Source organism: Notechis scutatus, chromosome 10 (genome assembly GCF_049901735.1).
Source record: "Notechis scutatus isolate UNSWTSFEM ecotype Mainland chromosome 10, rNotScu1.2, whole genome shotgun sequence".
Classification (NCBI taxonomy): domain Eukaryota; kingdom Metazoa; phylum Chordata; class Lepidosauria; order Squamata; family Elapidae; genus Notechis; species Notechis scutatus.
Window position 1 is genome coordinate 6,370,141 of NC_142018.1, and position 17,290 is coordinate 6,387,430.

Sequence of the window (17,290 nt, forward strand, 5' to 3'; positions counted from 1 at the left end):
TGGTTTATAATTGCTGGAAATTATACCAACATCCAGGTTATGTTGAAATCTCCCAGACCTCATGTTGGCTGACTTCAGAAAGCTTTCAATGCGGTCTGTTATCAATAAAGCTTCCTTGCTTTGGAGTAAAGATATGACATGAAATGATATTTAGGCATTTATTGCCCTCAGATCTTTTTTTCCTGTTAAGAGTAGCAAGAACTTGAAGCCTCTGCTTGGAACGCAGCTGATGTCAGTGACAGAGTTTCTATTTACTATCGCTCCATATTATGGGGTTGGATGCCCTTCCATGCCATGGATTAATCAGAGCAGGTGTGTCTTCTGTGGCCTTTGTGCATGCCTGCATTCCTGCGCTCCCTTCGCCTCTCTGAAGATCATGCATGCTGGGAAGCAAAAAGAAGTCAGAGATGCACTGCCCTGGGTCATGGGACCAGGGCCAGGGCTTAGAATAAGCAGCCAGCAATATTCCATGCTGCTGCACAAATAGCTCGCTCTAAAGAGAGGCCCTGTGGATTTTTTTTACTTCCTGTGTAGGCCCCTACCAATTTCAGACTGGGACCTTCCTTTTGTTCGGCTTTCCTCCCGCACCAAATTTGATTCCGTTCCTTTTTTTTTGGGATGAATTACTCACTGGTTGGACAGAGTACCCAGCCCCTTTAAATAATGCATTTCCAAAATTCCGTTGAATTGGAAGGCATATAAAGGTGGGTCCTTTTTAACTGTACTGCAGCTATGAACAGTGTAGACCAGGGGTGTCCAACCTTGGCAACTTTAAGACTTGTGGACTTCAACTCCCAGAGTTCCTCAGCCAGCTTTGCTGGCTGAGGAACTCTGGGAGTTGAAGTCCACAAGTCTTAAAGTTGCCAAGGTTGGACACCCCTGGTGTAGACACAGTCTTCGGTGAAACCTGTTTCTATGGCACTAGTCAGATTAATTCAGAACTGCAGTTTGGGAAAAGGCACCTTATAATTGCACATTCGTAAGTGCCATGGAAACACACCAGCACCTACCTACCTCTTCAGAAGATCACCAGTGCATCTGAATTAAGACCCACAGGCATATTGTCCATCACCAAAACAATCTGGACCTTATCTCTCAGTGTGATCTTTGCACTATAGGTAGCCCTTGACTCACAACCACAACTGGGGCCAGAATCTCCATTGCCAAGCAAAATGGTGGTGATGTGAGTCGTGCTCATACCTTTTTTTTTTTGCTACAGTTATTAAGCAAATACCAGTTAAACGAATCCGTTTTCCCGCATTGTCTTTGTTGGAAGTTGGCTGGGAAGATCACAGATGACAATCACATGACCCCTGGGATGCTATAACGGTTGCAAATACATCCCAGTTGCCAAGAATTCCAAGCACGTGACCATAGGAATGTATGCTGCAGAGATCATAAATGCAAGGACTGGTCATAAGTTGCTTTTTTCAGTGCTGTTGTAACTTTGGATAGTTGCCCAATGAATGATTGTAAGTTAAGGGCAACTTGTACGTCGGCGTGAAAGAAGAGTCTTAGGTGATAAAACTGCAGGTGCCTAACAGATTTTAGCGGAAAGCTTTCAGTGTTAATTTTCTTCCTGTAATGCTTCTTACTATTCAAATTTGTGGCACGGAAGAAGAGGGAGAACAAATGTTTGATATTTCAAAACATTATATAGGAATCTCTTAACCAAGACTGTCCCATTTTCAAAGAGAGCTGAAGAAGATTCTGGGATGTGAAGAGAAACATTTTCAAGGAGAAAAAAAAGCCCATTTTGGGGACAACCATGACCCAGATTCAAATCCAAGATTGGATTTGGTCATAACAATGCTATGGCATGGGAAAGCAGTAAAACAGGCACCAGGTCCTTTTCATACAGGTTGGGAAAAAACTGGGGAACAAATGCAAAATTAAACAGAGTAAAGTGGGGCATTTTCAATCCCATTAAATTTATTTGTCCCTAACTACTCAGAAATGTTCTGACTCTTCACTGTAAAAAATGACAAATGAAGAACAATTTAGAGAACAGAAAAATTCCCTTAGATGGATTTCCCTTTTTATTAAACTTTTTTTTTTCTCTGAATACTGAAATCTGAAGCAATTACTGCTATGGAATAAGTGAAAAATGCAAACGTATAAAAACAGCATAAACACGTAGAGAAATTCCACAGGAATAAATCGGCCACAGGCTCATGTTTCACCTAGCCTGTAGCAAAATTCTTGTACTTGTTTCAGCAAGGCCCACACATTCCAAAAGACCTCATGAATCACAGATACAATCTTTGTCTCTCCCACCATCATTTTAATTCTCACTGTAAACAAAACTTGAGCCTAATAACATTTCTCCCAAAATATTCAAAAGAGAAGGGTCCATAGAGTGTTAATTTTGAAATCTGTTATAAATGCACAGAACACTTATAGAAATTATTCCACTGTCACCTGAAGAGGCAATCACAGTATAGTTAAACTTGGTTGTGATGCAGCTTAATGAAACCTTGAAAGCAAGGAAGTTCTTTCATTAAAAACAATATATGCTATAACTGTGAAACGTACAAAGAGGTGTGGAGAGACCGGTGAATATCCACACTCAACAGGCTCACCCCCAATGCCAGGGCTATTTAAAAAAAAAAAATCCAGAAGAAAACATCCACTCTTGCTCCTCTCACTAATGAGGGCTTTCTTGGAAACGGAGACAATCACTCATGACTTTCCAGACTGTGTTATTATTTGTGGTCTGTTCTGTTAGCAAGAAGTTCTGGTTGAAGTACTGTTGCTTGTTCCCATCAAATTTGACAGTCCCGCAGGTCACGACAAGAACAGTAGTCTGATTCGGAGTCGCTTGCTCTAGAGAAAGGAAAGAAAAAGGTGCTAAAACACAATTGCTCCTCGGAAGTCTACTTTTAAATACGAGCATGGACATTTCTAAGGAAAGATCTTCTTTAAAGTCATTCTATCTCAATCTAATTCTTTCTCAGCACTTAGAAGTAATCTATTTAGAAGTTCAATATGCATGCAAATGTGAGTAGATAAACAGGCATCACTTCGGTGGGAAGGAAGCTGCGTGATGTCATGCGTACGAGCAGGGAAATGTTGTCCCAATGGCCTTGAAACATAGATGATCACTGCCCCCTATAGTTGGCAATGACCAGCAGAGTAAAATCCACAGGGTTTTAAACAGTACTTTATCTTTACCCTACCTACTTAGAAGAAAATTCAGCAGTTTTATTTATTGTTGTAATGACGAGGCAGTTGAGTTGTTTGATCATGAACAACTGAATCATGATGATCTTTATTGGAGCCTAGTCTTTAATTTATACACATTTTTAATTATCCTCCATCATTGGTTAACTTTGGTTACTGCTTAACTTTCGTTACGGTTTAGCACAGTAATCCTTACAATTAATTATCTCTAGTTAAAGTCTAACATATGTTTACTTCCTCTCTCTAATCCTCCTTTAGATTAGTGACTTTGTTTACCTGAGTTGTATTTGCTTGGAAACATTCTTTATCTGAGGTTTGCCATCCGAGATTGGGACATTCCTGCAATTACAACTCTACAATTTATCATATTATTCATCTGAGCAAAGAGGTGTTGTCTAATCAATGGTATCTACATAGCAGAGTACATAGGGACGTACCTCCCAATCTCCTGCCTTTTTAAAAAATGCACACCCACACCGAGATGCTGCTGGTATCCCCTGCCTCTTTCTTTCAAACCTACCCAAGTACATCAAAGTCAGCAATTCTGTTCTGCAACTGCAAGCATTTTGTGACATGTTCCTGAGAACCAATAATTCAAACCACATGCTCTCAACCTTCAGGCAAACTGTGGAAAAGAGGATTTCCACTGTGGACAAAGACTTATTTAAATGCCATTCGTCTCACCCTGCCAAGAGACTCTGGGTGTTATGAGACAGTTCATTCCTCAGTCGGAGCTAAATGCAGAATTGGAGGTTGCATTCAAAAGGACTGAGCAGGATGTTAGTCTACTACGCTTTCTAAAATCTAAAAGAATTATAAGAATCATACAAATGATGTGGAGACATTCAGATAGCTCCTAGCTATATAAATTCAAATTCAGTATTTTAATCGCATTTCAGAGCAAAGCTGTTTGTCCTTCACACCATGGAAAAGATTACCCATGCCACTGCATATTAATAACGTTGTGGATAGTGGCACTGTCTTCTTAAGTTATCTTACCATGAACAGGCTGGCAATCATAGCTGTTCACTTGGAAGTCACTAGATGGTAACATCTCAAAGAATTTAGCAAGAGCTTCTTGGCCAGATACAGCATTCCCATTCCAAACTAGAGTTGCATCATCAGTGTACAGTCTGGTTATTACCTGCAGAACATTAGAAAACATCATGTGAAATGCCAGCAGGATTTGCCCTTTCCACTTGCAAACTTACTGAAAAACCTACTTTTGCTTTACACTCAACCTATTGCCTTTTTTTTTACATTCAAAGAATTCTTAAAGAGGTTCTCTGGGTTCTCAGTTAAACATCTGCTCCCAATAAACTGATAGATAAGAAGTATGAAACTAAAGATAGGAAGTGTGCAAAATGTTTCTAAATTAGAACAGGTTGTTTCAATTTTAGAACATCTCCAGTGAAAAGGGAACCTAGGACATATCAACCGATTCTTAGAGATAAGTCCCTGCATTTTTCTTGGCAAGATTTTGCCATTGTTTCCTTCTTAGGGTTGAGGGAAAGTGACTGGTCCAAGTCACCCAGCTGACTTAGTGCCCAAGGTGGCACTACAATTCGCAGTCTCCCAGTTTCTAGCCTAATGCCTTAACCACTGCATCAAACTGGCTCTAGTTGACTCCTAGCTGAATATTAACAGTGAAGTATTTCCAAAAGTAATAAAAGAAATATAAAAATATATAAAACCATACATTCTTAACTAACAAAATAGCAAAATAGAAATCTACATACCTGTCTTCTTTTATCAATGGTTTCATAATAAATATTTGCAAATTCTTCTGTTGCTGCACATGCTTGATCCACACGGGTTTTGAAGTCCTAAAATAAACCCACATAGTTAAATGAAATTATCCTCAAGGGACATCAATAATAGGCTAGTCAAATTTAGACATTCTATTCTGCCAAGTGCTACTAGACACACATTTAACAGTCAGAAGACATGGGGCTTTTATGTCACAATTTGACTCTCATGAGTACAGAAACCCCATCATTTAGTAACTTGTAGCCAAAACAGGCTGCTCTGATGCCAAAAAAAAAGGCCATTCCAACTCTCTTGGAAATTATTCTAGATCCTAAAATGGATTCCAAATGATCCAGCACACTAAATTTGGTACACAGTGTGACCTCGTTTTCTGCTACTAAGAGAGAAAAAAACTCCCTTTTTACAACCCTGTAAAAAAACAAAGATTTAAATATACTGGCATATTAAAACCAGTAAAAAAAGTACATTATCAGTAAAATAACAAATTATCCAATTCTGGACGTATTGTGTAGTTGCCTGGAGCTGGTGACTCAGGTACAGTTGCGATGTAGTGTTTGCAGTTCCAAACCCATCTTTGGAAGACCAGATCAGGGACACACATCATCATGGAGAAAATCTATTTATGTGGGTGCTGAAAATGTACACCAATTTGATGGCATATAATCAATGTTAAAAAAAATCAAACAACAAAAACAACACAAAATTAAATGGTTGCAACACAATCAGTTTTCTGGGTAATTCTTAGTGGGGTTTCCCCCATTATGGTTTTTATATGAGGTCACCTTAAACAATTGCTGAACAATCAAGGCAATGCTGTTTTTAATGCAACTAGACTGCATGCCTATATTTCTGAAAATAATATAGCAATCATCTCCTGGGATGTTTCTAAATTTCCATCGTGTGCTCCAAAGTGGGTGCTGGTTGGGAGAGAATGATAAACCAATAAGGGTTTGAGGTCACCATAGTTTATTTTAGACATTGATGGGTCAAAGCCAAGGGATTCCCTGGCAGTGTCCCTTCTAGCCACTTGTGAGGCAGTCTTCTTAAACTTTTGAATCTCCTGAAGGTTAGCCAGGTGCTGCCACCTGCTGAAACCCTTAACAAAAACTGCTTGAAAGTTTAACATGGATGAGAAGTAACCAACTACATTCCTCACATTACTAACTTTTTTGTATCCTTTTTAAATACCACAATCCACTTTCCTCCCTTCTTTAGCCATGTTTTGCTTCTTTACTACATTCCCAATTGATGAAAAGAAAAACCACAATTTAAATATTTACAATTTCAACAGTGTCTCCCCCTTCATTTTTAGCTCCAGAACCATAGAAAAGGAGCAGAGAAACCTGGTTCCTTTCACACAAACTCCAACAATTATTGTATTATATAATCCCATCATTTTCTGAACTCACCATTATTTTGTGGCTCAATACAACAACCCCCAAGCAGGGATTTATAATACTCTTGGATTCCTATAACCTGTCAAACCCATTTGGCTTCAGGTGTCGTGTAAACCTTTGGGAAACCTGTGCTTGCACCTCTACTTGCATGTGCTTGAAAAGCTACCCAGAGGCAACTCTGCAACTGAGAAGGTTTCATCTCGCTGATTTGGGTCCCTGCTCATTTATTAGTGGGATTATTGAGGCTGTCCATCTACAAAAAGATTCCAGCCTACAATATATCCAATCCTAATTTAATTCACACCAAAAAACCACATAAACAGGAAAGCTGTAGTGTCCAAATTGAATTGCGTAGAAATATTTATCTAATGTGAAGTTACTTTTAGCAAGGAACATTTACTTATTAAGCTATACTTGCCATCACAGTCCTAGACTGTAAGCAGGCTCCAATACAATAAAACTAACTAACTAACTAACTAACTAACTAACTCTCTCCCTCTCCCTCTCCCATCCATCCATCCATCCATCCATCCATCCATCCATCCATCCATCTATCTATATAAATAAATAAAGTCAGGTCACATAAACAAATCACTTTCATGTACCTCTAAACCAGGGGTCTTCAAACTTGATAGCCTTAAGACTTGTGGACTTCAACTCCCAGAATTCCTCCTCCAGTCATGTTAGCTCAGGAATTCTGGGAGTTGAAGTCCACCAGTCTTAAACTTGCCAAGTGGGAAGACCCTTACTCTAAACCTTTCCTTGATTTGTTGAACTAAGAAATTTTTCGCTGGCGGTTTGTCGGCTTCGCGAGCGGCAGGGATTTGCGAAGCTGCGCGATCCCTGCCGCGCTAGCCGTTTTTGGGGCTCCGACCCAGACGGGTACGGAGCTAGGCCACCCTGCAGGGGCAGCTGAAGGTAGGGGATCCGGAGAAGGGTTTGGGGGTGTTGCAGACCCCTCCCCGGCCGGCAGAACCCCCTTTTCCCAGGACGGTGCAGCGGCGGTCTGTAATGGCCGCCACAAAGAAGCTGGCAGCCGGGTAAGAATGCGCAGGAGGAAGTGGAGAAAGTGCTTGAGAGGAGAAAGTTTTTCTTGGTTCCTAGGTCTCTAAGACATATTTAACAAAATTCCTGAAAAGTATGACTTTCTGAATGATACCTTCGAGAAGAGGAAAAAAGCGGCAGTTTAATGGTGCTGAAAGGATAGCTTACCCTCTTTTTACGGAATAAAAAGTGAACATTAAGAAACCTATTTTTTTAGGTGAAAACTGGCTCTAAGCGGTGAGTGGGAAAAGAGAGGACTTAAAAAAATATTTGTATGCTAAGACTTTGTTGGAGGAGATGCCTTAAGGATTGAAAGACTAAAATATATTGTAATAAGACTTTAAGAAACAGATTTGGACTTTCCTTTTATTTAATTGATACTACCCCAGGAGGAGAGAGTGGGAACTCTGTCTTGGTTTGGACTGACTGAGAACTTTGGGATTGTCTTATTTTTCTTTTGGAATATTTTGGCTGTTGTAAGAGAAAAGAAAAGAAAAGATTTATAATGGCTTCTTCTATCGAGGAACTGAGAAAAGACTATGAGCAAGCAAAACAAAATGGTAAAGCTGGTTTGAAAGAAGCCTTCCTTTTTTAGAAATGGCGCTTATTAATTATCAACAAACATTGCAACAGATGAAGACAGCAGAAGAAGAACAAAGAAAGGAAGCCATCTTTAATAAATCTCAGAACTCGACCAAGAGGGAAGGAAGAGGAAAAAGAAGAGAAATAAAGGACTTAAGATTTAAAAACATTTAAGAAAGGGAAAAACAAGGTGCAAAATCAATATAAGGATGGTAAACAAAAGGGAAGAGGAATGCGACAGAGAAGGGAAGCCAGTAAGGCAGAGGCTAGAAGAAGGGGGCTAGAAGGGGGCTAGAAAGGTTTGTTGGGGGAAGAAAGAAAGAGAAAAGGTGGAGAAAAGTTACAAAGTTTTGAAATTAAATGAGAAAAAGAAATTTTTTTTAGGGATAAAGGATAAGTATAATTTCTTCAAAGAGATTTTGCAAGGTACATAAGATGACATTGTAGTATTGTATCAGAAATAGAAAATTTAAATGGTTTGAGAGTTGATAAGAGATTAAAATGTTGGAATGTTAATAATGATTGGTTTGAAAATATAATATGAGGGGAGATTTAGAATATTAAACTTTAATTAAAGAGTTTATTAAGATTATGGTATTGATGTTATTATAAAACTTTCATTATAGTATTTTGTTTTTAATATTTAAATCTATTGCTTAACTAGGTATTTAATTGTTTTAGATGTATTATTCAGTTAGAATGTACCAAGCAAAATCGGATTGGGTATTTTAAAGATTAATTTGATTAATTTAGTGGGGAGATAGAAAGGCATCATACTCTGATTAGTGATTTCAGGAGAAATTTCTTTCTTTTTAAAAGGAATGAGACAAAGGTATAATAGAGAATGGACAAAAGATATAAATATAATGACTCAAATTAAGATGATTAATTAAGATAGAATCAAGAAGAGTGAAATATGTGGAGAAGTTAATATAGAAGACTTAGAATGGTAAATAAAATAAGTAATGATATGTAAGATGAGCCTGAATATAATTGAAGTCCATGAAAAGAGAGATACCCGGTCCAAGTTACTTTCCAAAAGATCTTTTATATGTTTTGTGTGTTGTGTGATTATGTTGTTTTTTTTGGGGGGGAAATTAATAAAACCTTGTAGAAATATAGAATGAGAATAATGGTAACTAAGTCAGAAAGAAGTAGATGAAATAATAATAATAAAATTGAATAAGAGTGAAGAGAAATAAAGGGAAATTGGATAAGAGGTTTTTGTATGTTTATATGGAAATGGTTTAAAATAGAATTATAGTTTACCTGACTTGTTAAATTTATAATGGAAAAAGGTTTAAACATGTAATGGAAAATGATGACTTGTGTGTTTTGAAAATCAATAAAACTTGTTTAAAAAAAAAAAATTTTTTTTCGCTGGAAAAAAATGCATTACTTCATAAAACAGGGATTTTTTTTTTCTGTTTTAAATATATCTTTATTTTTTTGTGTAAGAAAACAATTCTATTTTTTAATTTTTTAAAAAAATCTAATAAGAAAAAAATCTATACTGAAAATATATGGAGACTGGCCCAAGAAATTAACACACAGAGAGAGAGAGACAGAGCTGAAGAAGCTTCCTGGAGGAGAAGAGAAACGCTTTAAAAGAAAAACCAGAAAGTCCAGTTGCCTCTTGGGAAAAAAGCACCTTTGGGATACACATAAAACAGGGGTCCCCAAACCTGGCCGCTTGAAGACTTGTGGACTTCAACTCCCAGAATTCTCCAGCCAGCTATGCTGGCTGGAGAATTCTGGGAGTTGAAGTCCACAAGTCTTCAAGCGGCCAAGCTTCGAGACCTCTGACATAAAATATTCCACCAATGAAAACCCAATTTCGCTCCTCCCGGCCTTCGCGCTCTCCCACGCTGCTTCGGACCAGAAGCCCCATCCTCCGCTCTCCCCTCCCCGCCCCGGGGAAGATGGGGATCGTAGTCCGGCGCCCGGGCTTCTCTTACCATGAAGACGGACATGCCGGCGTCGTCAAAAGCCGAGCGTCTCTCAGGTCAAGCGGGTCTCCCCAGCCCGTTCTCCCTTCCGGTCCGTTCCCCAACGTCTTCCGGTGTGCCCGCAGGTGCCCAACTCTGACAGTTCCGGCTCGTTTTGAACGCGCAGGTGGATGGAAACAAGCCTCAGCGCAGAGACCGGAGCCACGCTCCAGCAACTCTGCGTAGGATCTGACGAACAACGAGCGAACCGGAGCAAGTACGGAGACTTCTGGCTTCCGAAGGAAGGAAGGAAGTGGTTCCGTCATAGAGTGCCGAAACCTAGAGCGACACCGCTTGGAACTCCTGGCGGGCCTTATGTCCACGGCGACTTCCGGCAGTTGCCGGAAGTTGGAGCCACGCGTCGCTCGTCCTTCTCCCAACGCTGGGAGGGAAGGGCGACCTGCGGGAAGGTGTGCAGGCGGCCGTGCGGGCGGTAGCGGCGGCTTCTCGCCCCTCAACTCGAGGAGGGCCTAGCTAGGGATGGGCCCACTTGGAAGGGCGCGTCCTTTAGAGCTTATTGAGATCAAATAAGCTTTATTATGAATGAAGGCGAATGTAAATAAGCTTTATTGTCACTTTTTTTTCTGTGAACACACAAGCATTAGAAAATGAAATGCCCGCTCGCAAAAGAAAATATATACTCATACACATACATGACACATACGTAAAAGTTATGCATATAGTTATACATACATGACGCGTAAAAGTTATACATATAGTTATACATACACACAGGCTTCCATATGTACATATACATACATGACACACGAAAGTTATACATATAGTTATACATACACACAGGCTTCCATATGTACATATACATACATGACACACGTAAAAGTTATACATATAGTTATACATACACACAGGCATCCATATGTACATACATGACACGTAAAGTTATACATATAGTTATACATACATGACGCGTAAAAGTTATACATATAGTTATACATACACACAGGCATCCATGTTAATATACATACATGACACATACGTAAAAGTTATACATATAGTTATACATACACACAGGCTTCCATATGTACATATACATACATGACACACGTAAAAGTTATACATATAGTTATACATACACACAGGCATCCATATGTACATACATGACACATACGTAAAAGTTATACATATAGTTATACATACATGACGCGTAAAAGTTATACATATAGTTATACATACACACAGGCTTCCATATGTACATATACATACATGACACACGTAAAAGTTATACATATAGTTATACATACATACACACAGGCTTCCATATGTACATATACATACATGACACACGTAAAAGTTATACATATAGTTATACATACATACATACATACATACAGGCATCCATATGTACATACACATACATGACACATGTAAACATACATATATGTACCCACACACATATATATCCTTGGCGATGTATATGTATATACATATAGCATGTCCAAGAAGAAACACACACACACACACATTTCCTTGGCCATGTATATGTATATACACACACAATAGTTGTAAAATCAGTCTTAAATTCCTTTGTTCGGTGGAAAAAAGTCTTAAGGTTTATACTATATGATATAAAGCTATTACAGAATCTTAAGTGCAGATCTTAGTAATTTTGGGAGTTACTGGATGGGATTAGGCATTGTTAATAGATAGTCTTACTGGGAAAAGTGCTCTATCATTACTAGATAATGGAAACAATATGGTTAGAAAATAATACATTAATAGGCGCATTCTTATCAATATATATTAATGATGTTAGCTATTACTTGATAAAGTGAAGCATTATTACTCCAAAACCATACTGTTGCCTATAATCTCATGCACCGAGTTTGCGTGGAGTTGAAGACCTATTCCCTGAATTTGAGGGAGAAAACCTTTGCAAAGATGGATTTTTCACCTGTCTGAAAATATGAATCCCAAGTAATTCAGGCAAAGAAAAAAAAACATTTAATAAGGGAGGGGTTGAGTATTTTTGGAAGGTATGGAAATAAATGCTGCGTACACTTGGTATGGGGTGATACATCAGAAAGTGAACAATAAAGCAGATTGATTGCATGTGAGATTTGAACAATAGAAAGCCCTGATTCTAGTTAACATTCCTCAAGTGGAGAATTTATGGGTTACATTAGTCTTTCCCATAAGGGTTTGTATCTTTTAGACTCGCAAGTGTATATAAGGACTTTCAGAGTGTGCTCTCTCTTGTTTGGTTTCTAAAGTTCTCTCATACCAAAAGAAAAGGTCTTGGCCAAGAAGAAGGAAAATAAAATGCTCTCCTAAAGTTAGAAAAGAGGCCTAGACTCCCGTGTTGAAAATGCTAATAGTGTAATGAAGCCTAACATTTCGAGTAACAATTTTAAGAGAAAATTTAAGATATTGCTAGATGATTAAAAAATAGTCATTAAGTGCATTCCCGTATATATTAGGAATTATTGGAAAATGTTTGGCATTAACATGAAATAGTCATACTAAGAATATCTGGTAATATCATTGCCAGATATTATTAGAAAATTTATATATTAAAAAGAACATATATTAATTCTAAGAATTATTGTATAATATTGGAAGTTAATAGTAATGATATGATGAAAAAAGTTTCCTAGTAAGAAAGTGGAGATTTGGGTGAGTTGTACATGATGCAGGGCATATATTTGTACCACGTGTAGAAACAGTTTTAAGAAAGTTTGCGTAAGAAGATACTGGGAGTATGTAAGTTCCACCAACAAGTAACATAATTCCATTCACAACAAACCCTTGTAATTGTTATGATGGAATTGCTGGGAGTCGTAGTTTGATGTTTGCAAGATTACAAGTTTCTTACCTTTGCCTTATATTGGTTTGCTTCAAGGAAGCCTACATGTTTCTTTAGGGGCAAACCGGAAAAATGTACATATTTTTGACTTGCAACCACAATTGGACCAGAATTTCAGTTGCCTAAACAGGGCAGTTAAGTGAATTGTACAAAGTTTTATTTCACGCTTTTGTCACAGATGTTAAGTGAGTCACTGCATGTGTTAAGTGAAACGTAGTCATTGTCATAAAAGCTGATTGTCAAGCAGTCAAATTTTGAACATATGACCAGGCGATGCTGTGATGGTTATAATTGTGAGGACTGGTAATTTTTTTCAGTACTGTTGCAACTTCAAATGGTTGCTAATTGAGGAAGAACTTGAACTGAGATGGAAGGATTGACAGTGTAAAATTTTTTCTTCTAAAGAAGGTGTAGGAATATTTTTGAATGGTAAAAAACTGGACATATTAGGACGTTCCATATCCGCTGTGGGCACTAAAGAAGTCAGTTGGTCATGACAAGAGTATAAATAAAACATTGTCTGCTTGTTTTTTTTCTTTCTTTTAGTGAGACCTAAAACTCACGTTTATGAGTTCATGTTCATCTAAACAGGAGTTCAGTTGAAAACTTGCACTTCTGAAGAATGTTTCCATTCTTCCCAGTGCTTCAAGGTATAAGACTAAAAAGCCAACCATCTGCATTTTGATTTACATGAAACTGAAATCCAGATGTACAAATACAGGGCTGTAGATTTTTACATTCCATCTCAAATAACTTGGTTTTTTTAGCGCTCAGCACTCTGAGTAATTCACACAATACCTTCTACGTGAAAGTCCCTGTTTGTTGCTTAAAAAATTTCCACACAGAGAGACCTAAATTCTGCCATAGATATGGAAATTTCCATTTACCCTTCCATCATCGTATAAAATAAAGATGCAGTGTTATGTACGATTGCTATAATGGAAAATGTGTCCCGTTTGCCTGTAGAAATTAAAATATGTTTGAATCTTTCCTTTTTTTAAACTTAAAAAAATATTTTCACCCTTTTCTAATGTTATGGTTTCTACTTTTCTATTTCTGCTTTACAAAAGCCTGCAGGGGGAGCAGTCTTGCTCTCACTGAACAATACATTGCTCAAAGTGATCCATTTTAACTTAAATCACAGTAATTATTGTGGAGAATAACAGATTTGGCCAAGCTAAAGCTAGTTGAATGTGACTGTGTTGAAATTCAAAGCTGCCTAATTAAAAGGAAGAGGAGCAGAATTGATCAAGCTTGAGGCAACTTGATCAGGAGATCTAGGGAGATCATTTACAGAGCTATGGGATAAGGTCAAGTTAACCCAGATCCCTTTAATTCAACAGTGTTATCTACTGTGACTTTGGGAGTGAGCCTTCTCTTTGCAATACCTGCCACCTGGAATAGCATCTTCCTGGAAATCTATACTACTCCCACCTTGATGGTGTTCCAGCAGCCATTAATATCTTTGCCTCCAGGCTTGGAGATTAGGATGGCCATTGAGCCCATCAGGGTTTTTGTTAGGTGTTTTTGGGCCATTCTGTTTGTTCTTTTGATGTCCTTCCTTCCTTCCTTCCTTCCTTCCTTCCTTCCTTCCTTCCTTCCTTCCTTCCTTCCTTCCTCCCTCCCTCCCTCCCTCCCTCTCTCCCTTCCTGCCTTTTATCATGTAAGCCACCCAGAGTTGGCTAAATTTCATAAAGTAACCACAACAACAGCCTTGCTAGGTTTGTTCTGTTGGAGGAGAGGAATTTTTTTAAAAAGCTGCTCACCATGCTAAAAACAAACTGAATCTGGAAATGTAGGATGGGTGTAGAAAAACCCAATGTTTTTCTTCTGGTGGCTGCGTTTCGAGTTGCATTATTACAAAACGAAGCAAGAAAAACAGCGTTGTCTTTTTTAAAAAGAAATTATTATCTCACCGATCAATGAAGCCAAGGGAGCCATCCCTCCGCACAAAGGCATCATAGAATCTCAAGCTGGAAAACTTATTAGATCATAGTTTGCTTTCCTCCCAGCAGGATAGCGTTGTTCCTGACAAGAGATGAATAGTACCAACCACCAACAAGGGGAAAAAAACCGAACAGATGATCCTTTCTCTTGGTCACTAATACTGTACTGCGGAAAGTGAGAATGCTGTTATTTAACCAGAGGATGCAGGGGGTTGGCCGTTGTCCTCCCCCACCACTTGCAGTCTCATTTTGATAGCAAAGTAAGCCTCAACTTGTGTACGTGTTTGATTCTGACAATAAAATGGTGTTTATTTTAACATACTACAAAGAGAAAGGAGAATATGTGTAGCTCAGGGTTGAAATTGGGGGCCCTGGTGCAATCAACATTGAGATGAGCATAGATTAACTCCAAGATAAAGATCAGAGCATCCGTTCAGAAGTAAACAATACTGCAATCGAGAAACTGCCAAGCAAGCTAATAAGTTAGCCCAACCGATTGCTATTGGGTGGAGTAGAACCTCCAAGACAACTCCCACTCACACTAACAGGGGAAGCCACTAGGGAATATAAACTGAAAGCAAACCCCACTCCTTTAATAGCTGACGATATTATGGGTAATGAAACATCTGCAAGAAAATGAAACATCTGCAAGAAAAGAAACATCTGCAAGAAAACAACCAAGCTCAAGAGCATCCCAAATCCCTTGCCCTATTTTACAAAGATTTCTTGTTTTTTTCCAGCTCCTCTTCCAGTTTGCTTCCCCCTTAATATGTATCCTCACTTTTCAGAAGTTATGATCTAAGAGGGCTTTAAGGACCATCAGAAGGACTCCAAAAAAACCCATGTGTGGCCTTTCACATCCCCATTCTTAAAGTCATGAGAAGAATTGAACAGGAGTGAGTAGGTTGTGCACCTATAGCTTTTTCATTGAATGATGAGCCAGGTTCTTCCTGGCTTGGTCGAAGTTCTAATTTCAACCGATCAGAATAGAGCTTGAAGGGGTCTTGGAGGTCTACTAGTCCAACCCCCTGCTCAAACAGGAGACCCTATACCATTTCAGGCAAGTGGCTGTCCAGTCTTTTCTTTAAAACCTCCAGTGATGAAGCACCCACAACTTTCATCAGTTCATAAATTGGATCCCGAGAAAGGTCATAAAATGGATCAGAAAAACACTCAACAACTATCTTGCTTAGCAACAGACATTTTGGGCTCAATTGTTGTAAATGAAGACTGCCTGTAATTTACGAATACTCTTTAGGGAAGCTGAGGGACATCTGGTGGTCCTCCTGTCTTAACAGAAGTCTCCATCCTGGACAAGTCACTTGATAGTTTTGTTTCCGTGATTTAGACGACGTATCATGAACAGTTGCAATCTGCTGAAGTCTGTGTTCTTACTTTGTTATTGCAGATGGTTTCTTTTTGTGGCTTCCAAGATAAGAATTGCCTGTATCTTGTACCTGCTATCATTGGTTGTCTATAGCAACTGCATATAATAATAATAAAGATTCAGCATGTTACCACCAACAGCAAATGCTCTGTAATGAGAAAGATGAAACAGTTGACCATTTAATCAGTGGATGCAGCAAAATTTCACAAACTGACTACCTAGAATGCCATAACTGAGTTGCTAAAATCATTCACTGGAAACTATGCCAAAAGTTTGGATTTGAGTATAGTAACAACTACTGGGAACAGCAGGTTGAGAAGGTTCTGGAGAATGAAAAAGTCAAGATCTTGTGGGACTTCAGAATTCAAATGGACAGGCATTTAGCCCACAACACGCCTGACATAACAATAGTTGAGAAGAAAAAGGTTTGGTTCATTGACATTGCAATACCTGGCGATGAGACACTCAGCAAGAAAAAATCATAAAGTATCAGGACTTACAAATTTTGAGTGACTTTGGAAAAAGAAATTGTGTGTGATCCCAAATTTAATTAGAGCCCTTAGAGCAATACCTAAAGGGCTGCCTCGCTATTTGGAAATCCTGAAATTATCAGACTTGAATACCCTGATTCTACAAAAAACCACCCTACTTGGAACAGCTTATATCCTCCGACACTACCTGAACAGTTCCTAGGTCCTTGGTTAGGACTCGAGCTGTTGAGCTACTAACCAGCCCCAAAGGTTGTGAATCTCACTAAAGATAAATAATCCTAAAGCCAGGATGAATGATGATGATGATGATGATGATAATACAAGCATGCCATTTTTAAAGCTTTATATATGCAAGGGACAATAGATTTGCAGTCCTTTCCACTGATTGAAGAACATATGGACAATGATCTGAGATTTCTGCAACCAAATCCCACCGGCTTAACTCTAGGATCAGGTCAGGTAGGAGCTGCGTATGGTAGAGCTCCGTGTATTCCAGCCGCCTTTTTAAATAGGAGCTTGGTGTAGCTTTAATATAAATTAATTACATTTGTGCCATAAGGATAAACACTAAAACACGTTCAATAACATAAAGTGCAATCTGTTCTGTTCATTACACACGTTACCAGACGTTGATTGAAAAGCAGTCAACTTTTATTGGCAAAAGCAGGACAACTAATT

At 38.6% G+C, this 17,290-nt stretch overlaps 1 protein-coding gene across 1 annotated transcript; it reads right to left on the reverse strand.

Moving 5' to 3' along the window:
• Window positions 1-1,999: 1,999 nt before the first annotated feature.
• On the reverse strand, window positions 2,000-10,300 carry NXT2 (nuclear transport factor 2 like export factor 2). The gene is made up of 4 exons (XM_087972035.1): window positions 9,935-10,300; window positions 4,923-5,009; window positions 4,183-4,327; window positions 2,000-2,826 (listed from the first exon to the last, which is right to left on the reverse strand). The coding sequence occupies exons 1-4, from the start codon at window positions 9,947-9,949 to the stop codon at window positions 2,648-2,650; spliced, it is 426 nt and encodes a 141-aa protein (XP_087828161.1). The 5' UTR covers window positions 9,950-10,300; the 3' UTR covers window positions 2,000-2,647.
• Between the last annotated feature and the right edge of the window lie 6,990 nt (window positions 10,301-17,290).

Bases quoted from the DNA above. Each gene is read 5' to 3' on its own strand.
- NXT2 (XM_087972035.1), bottom strand. The intron at 4,328-4,922 runs GTATGTAGATTT...AATGTTCTGCAG, and splicing joins CCATTGATAAAAGAAGACAG to GTAATAACCAGACTGTACAC. The intron at 2,827-4,182 runs GTAAGATAACTT...TCCTTTCTCTAG, and splicing joins TGATTGCCAGCCTGTTCATG to AGCAAGCGACTCCGAATCAG.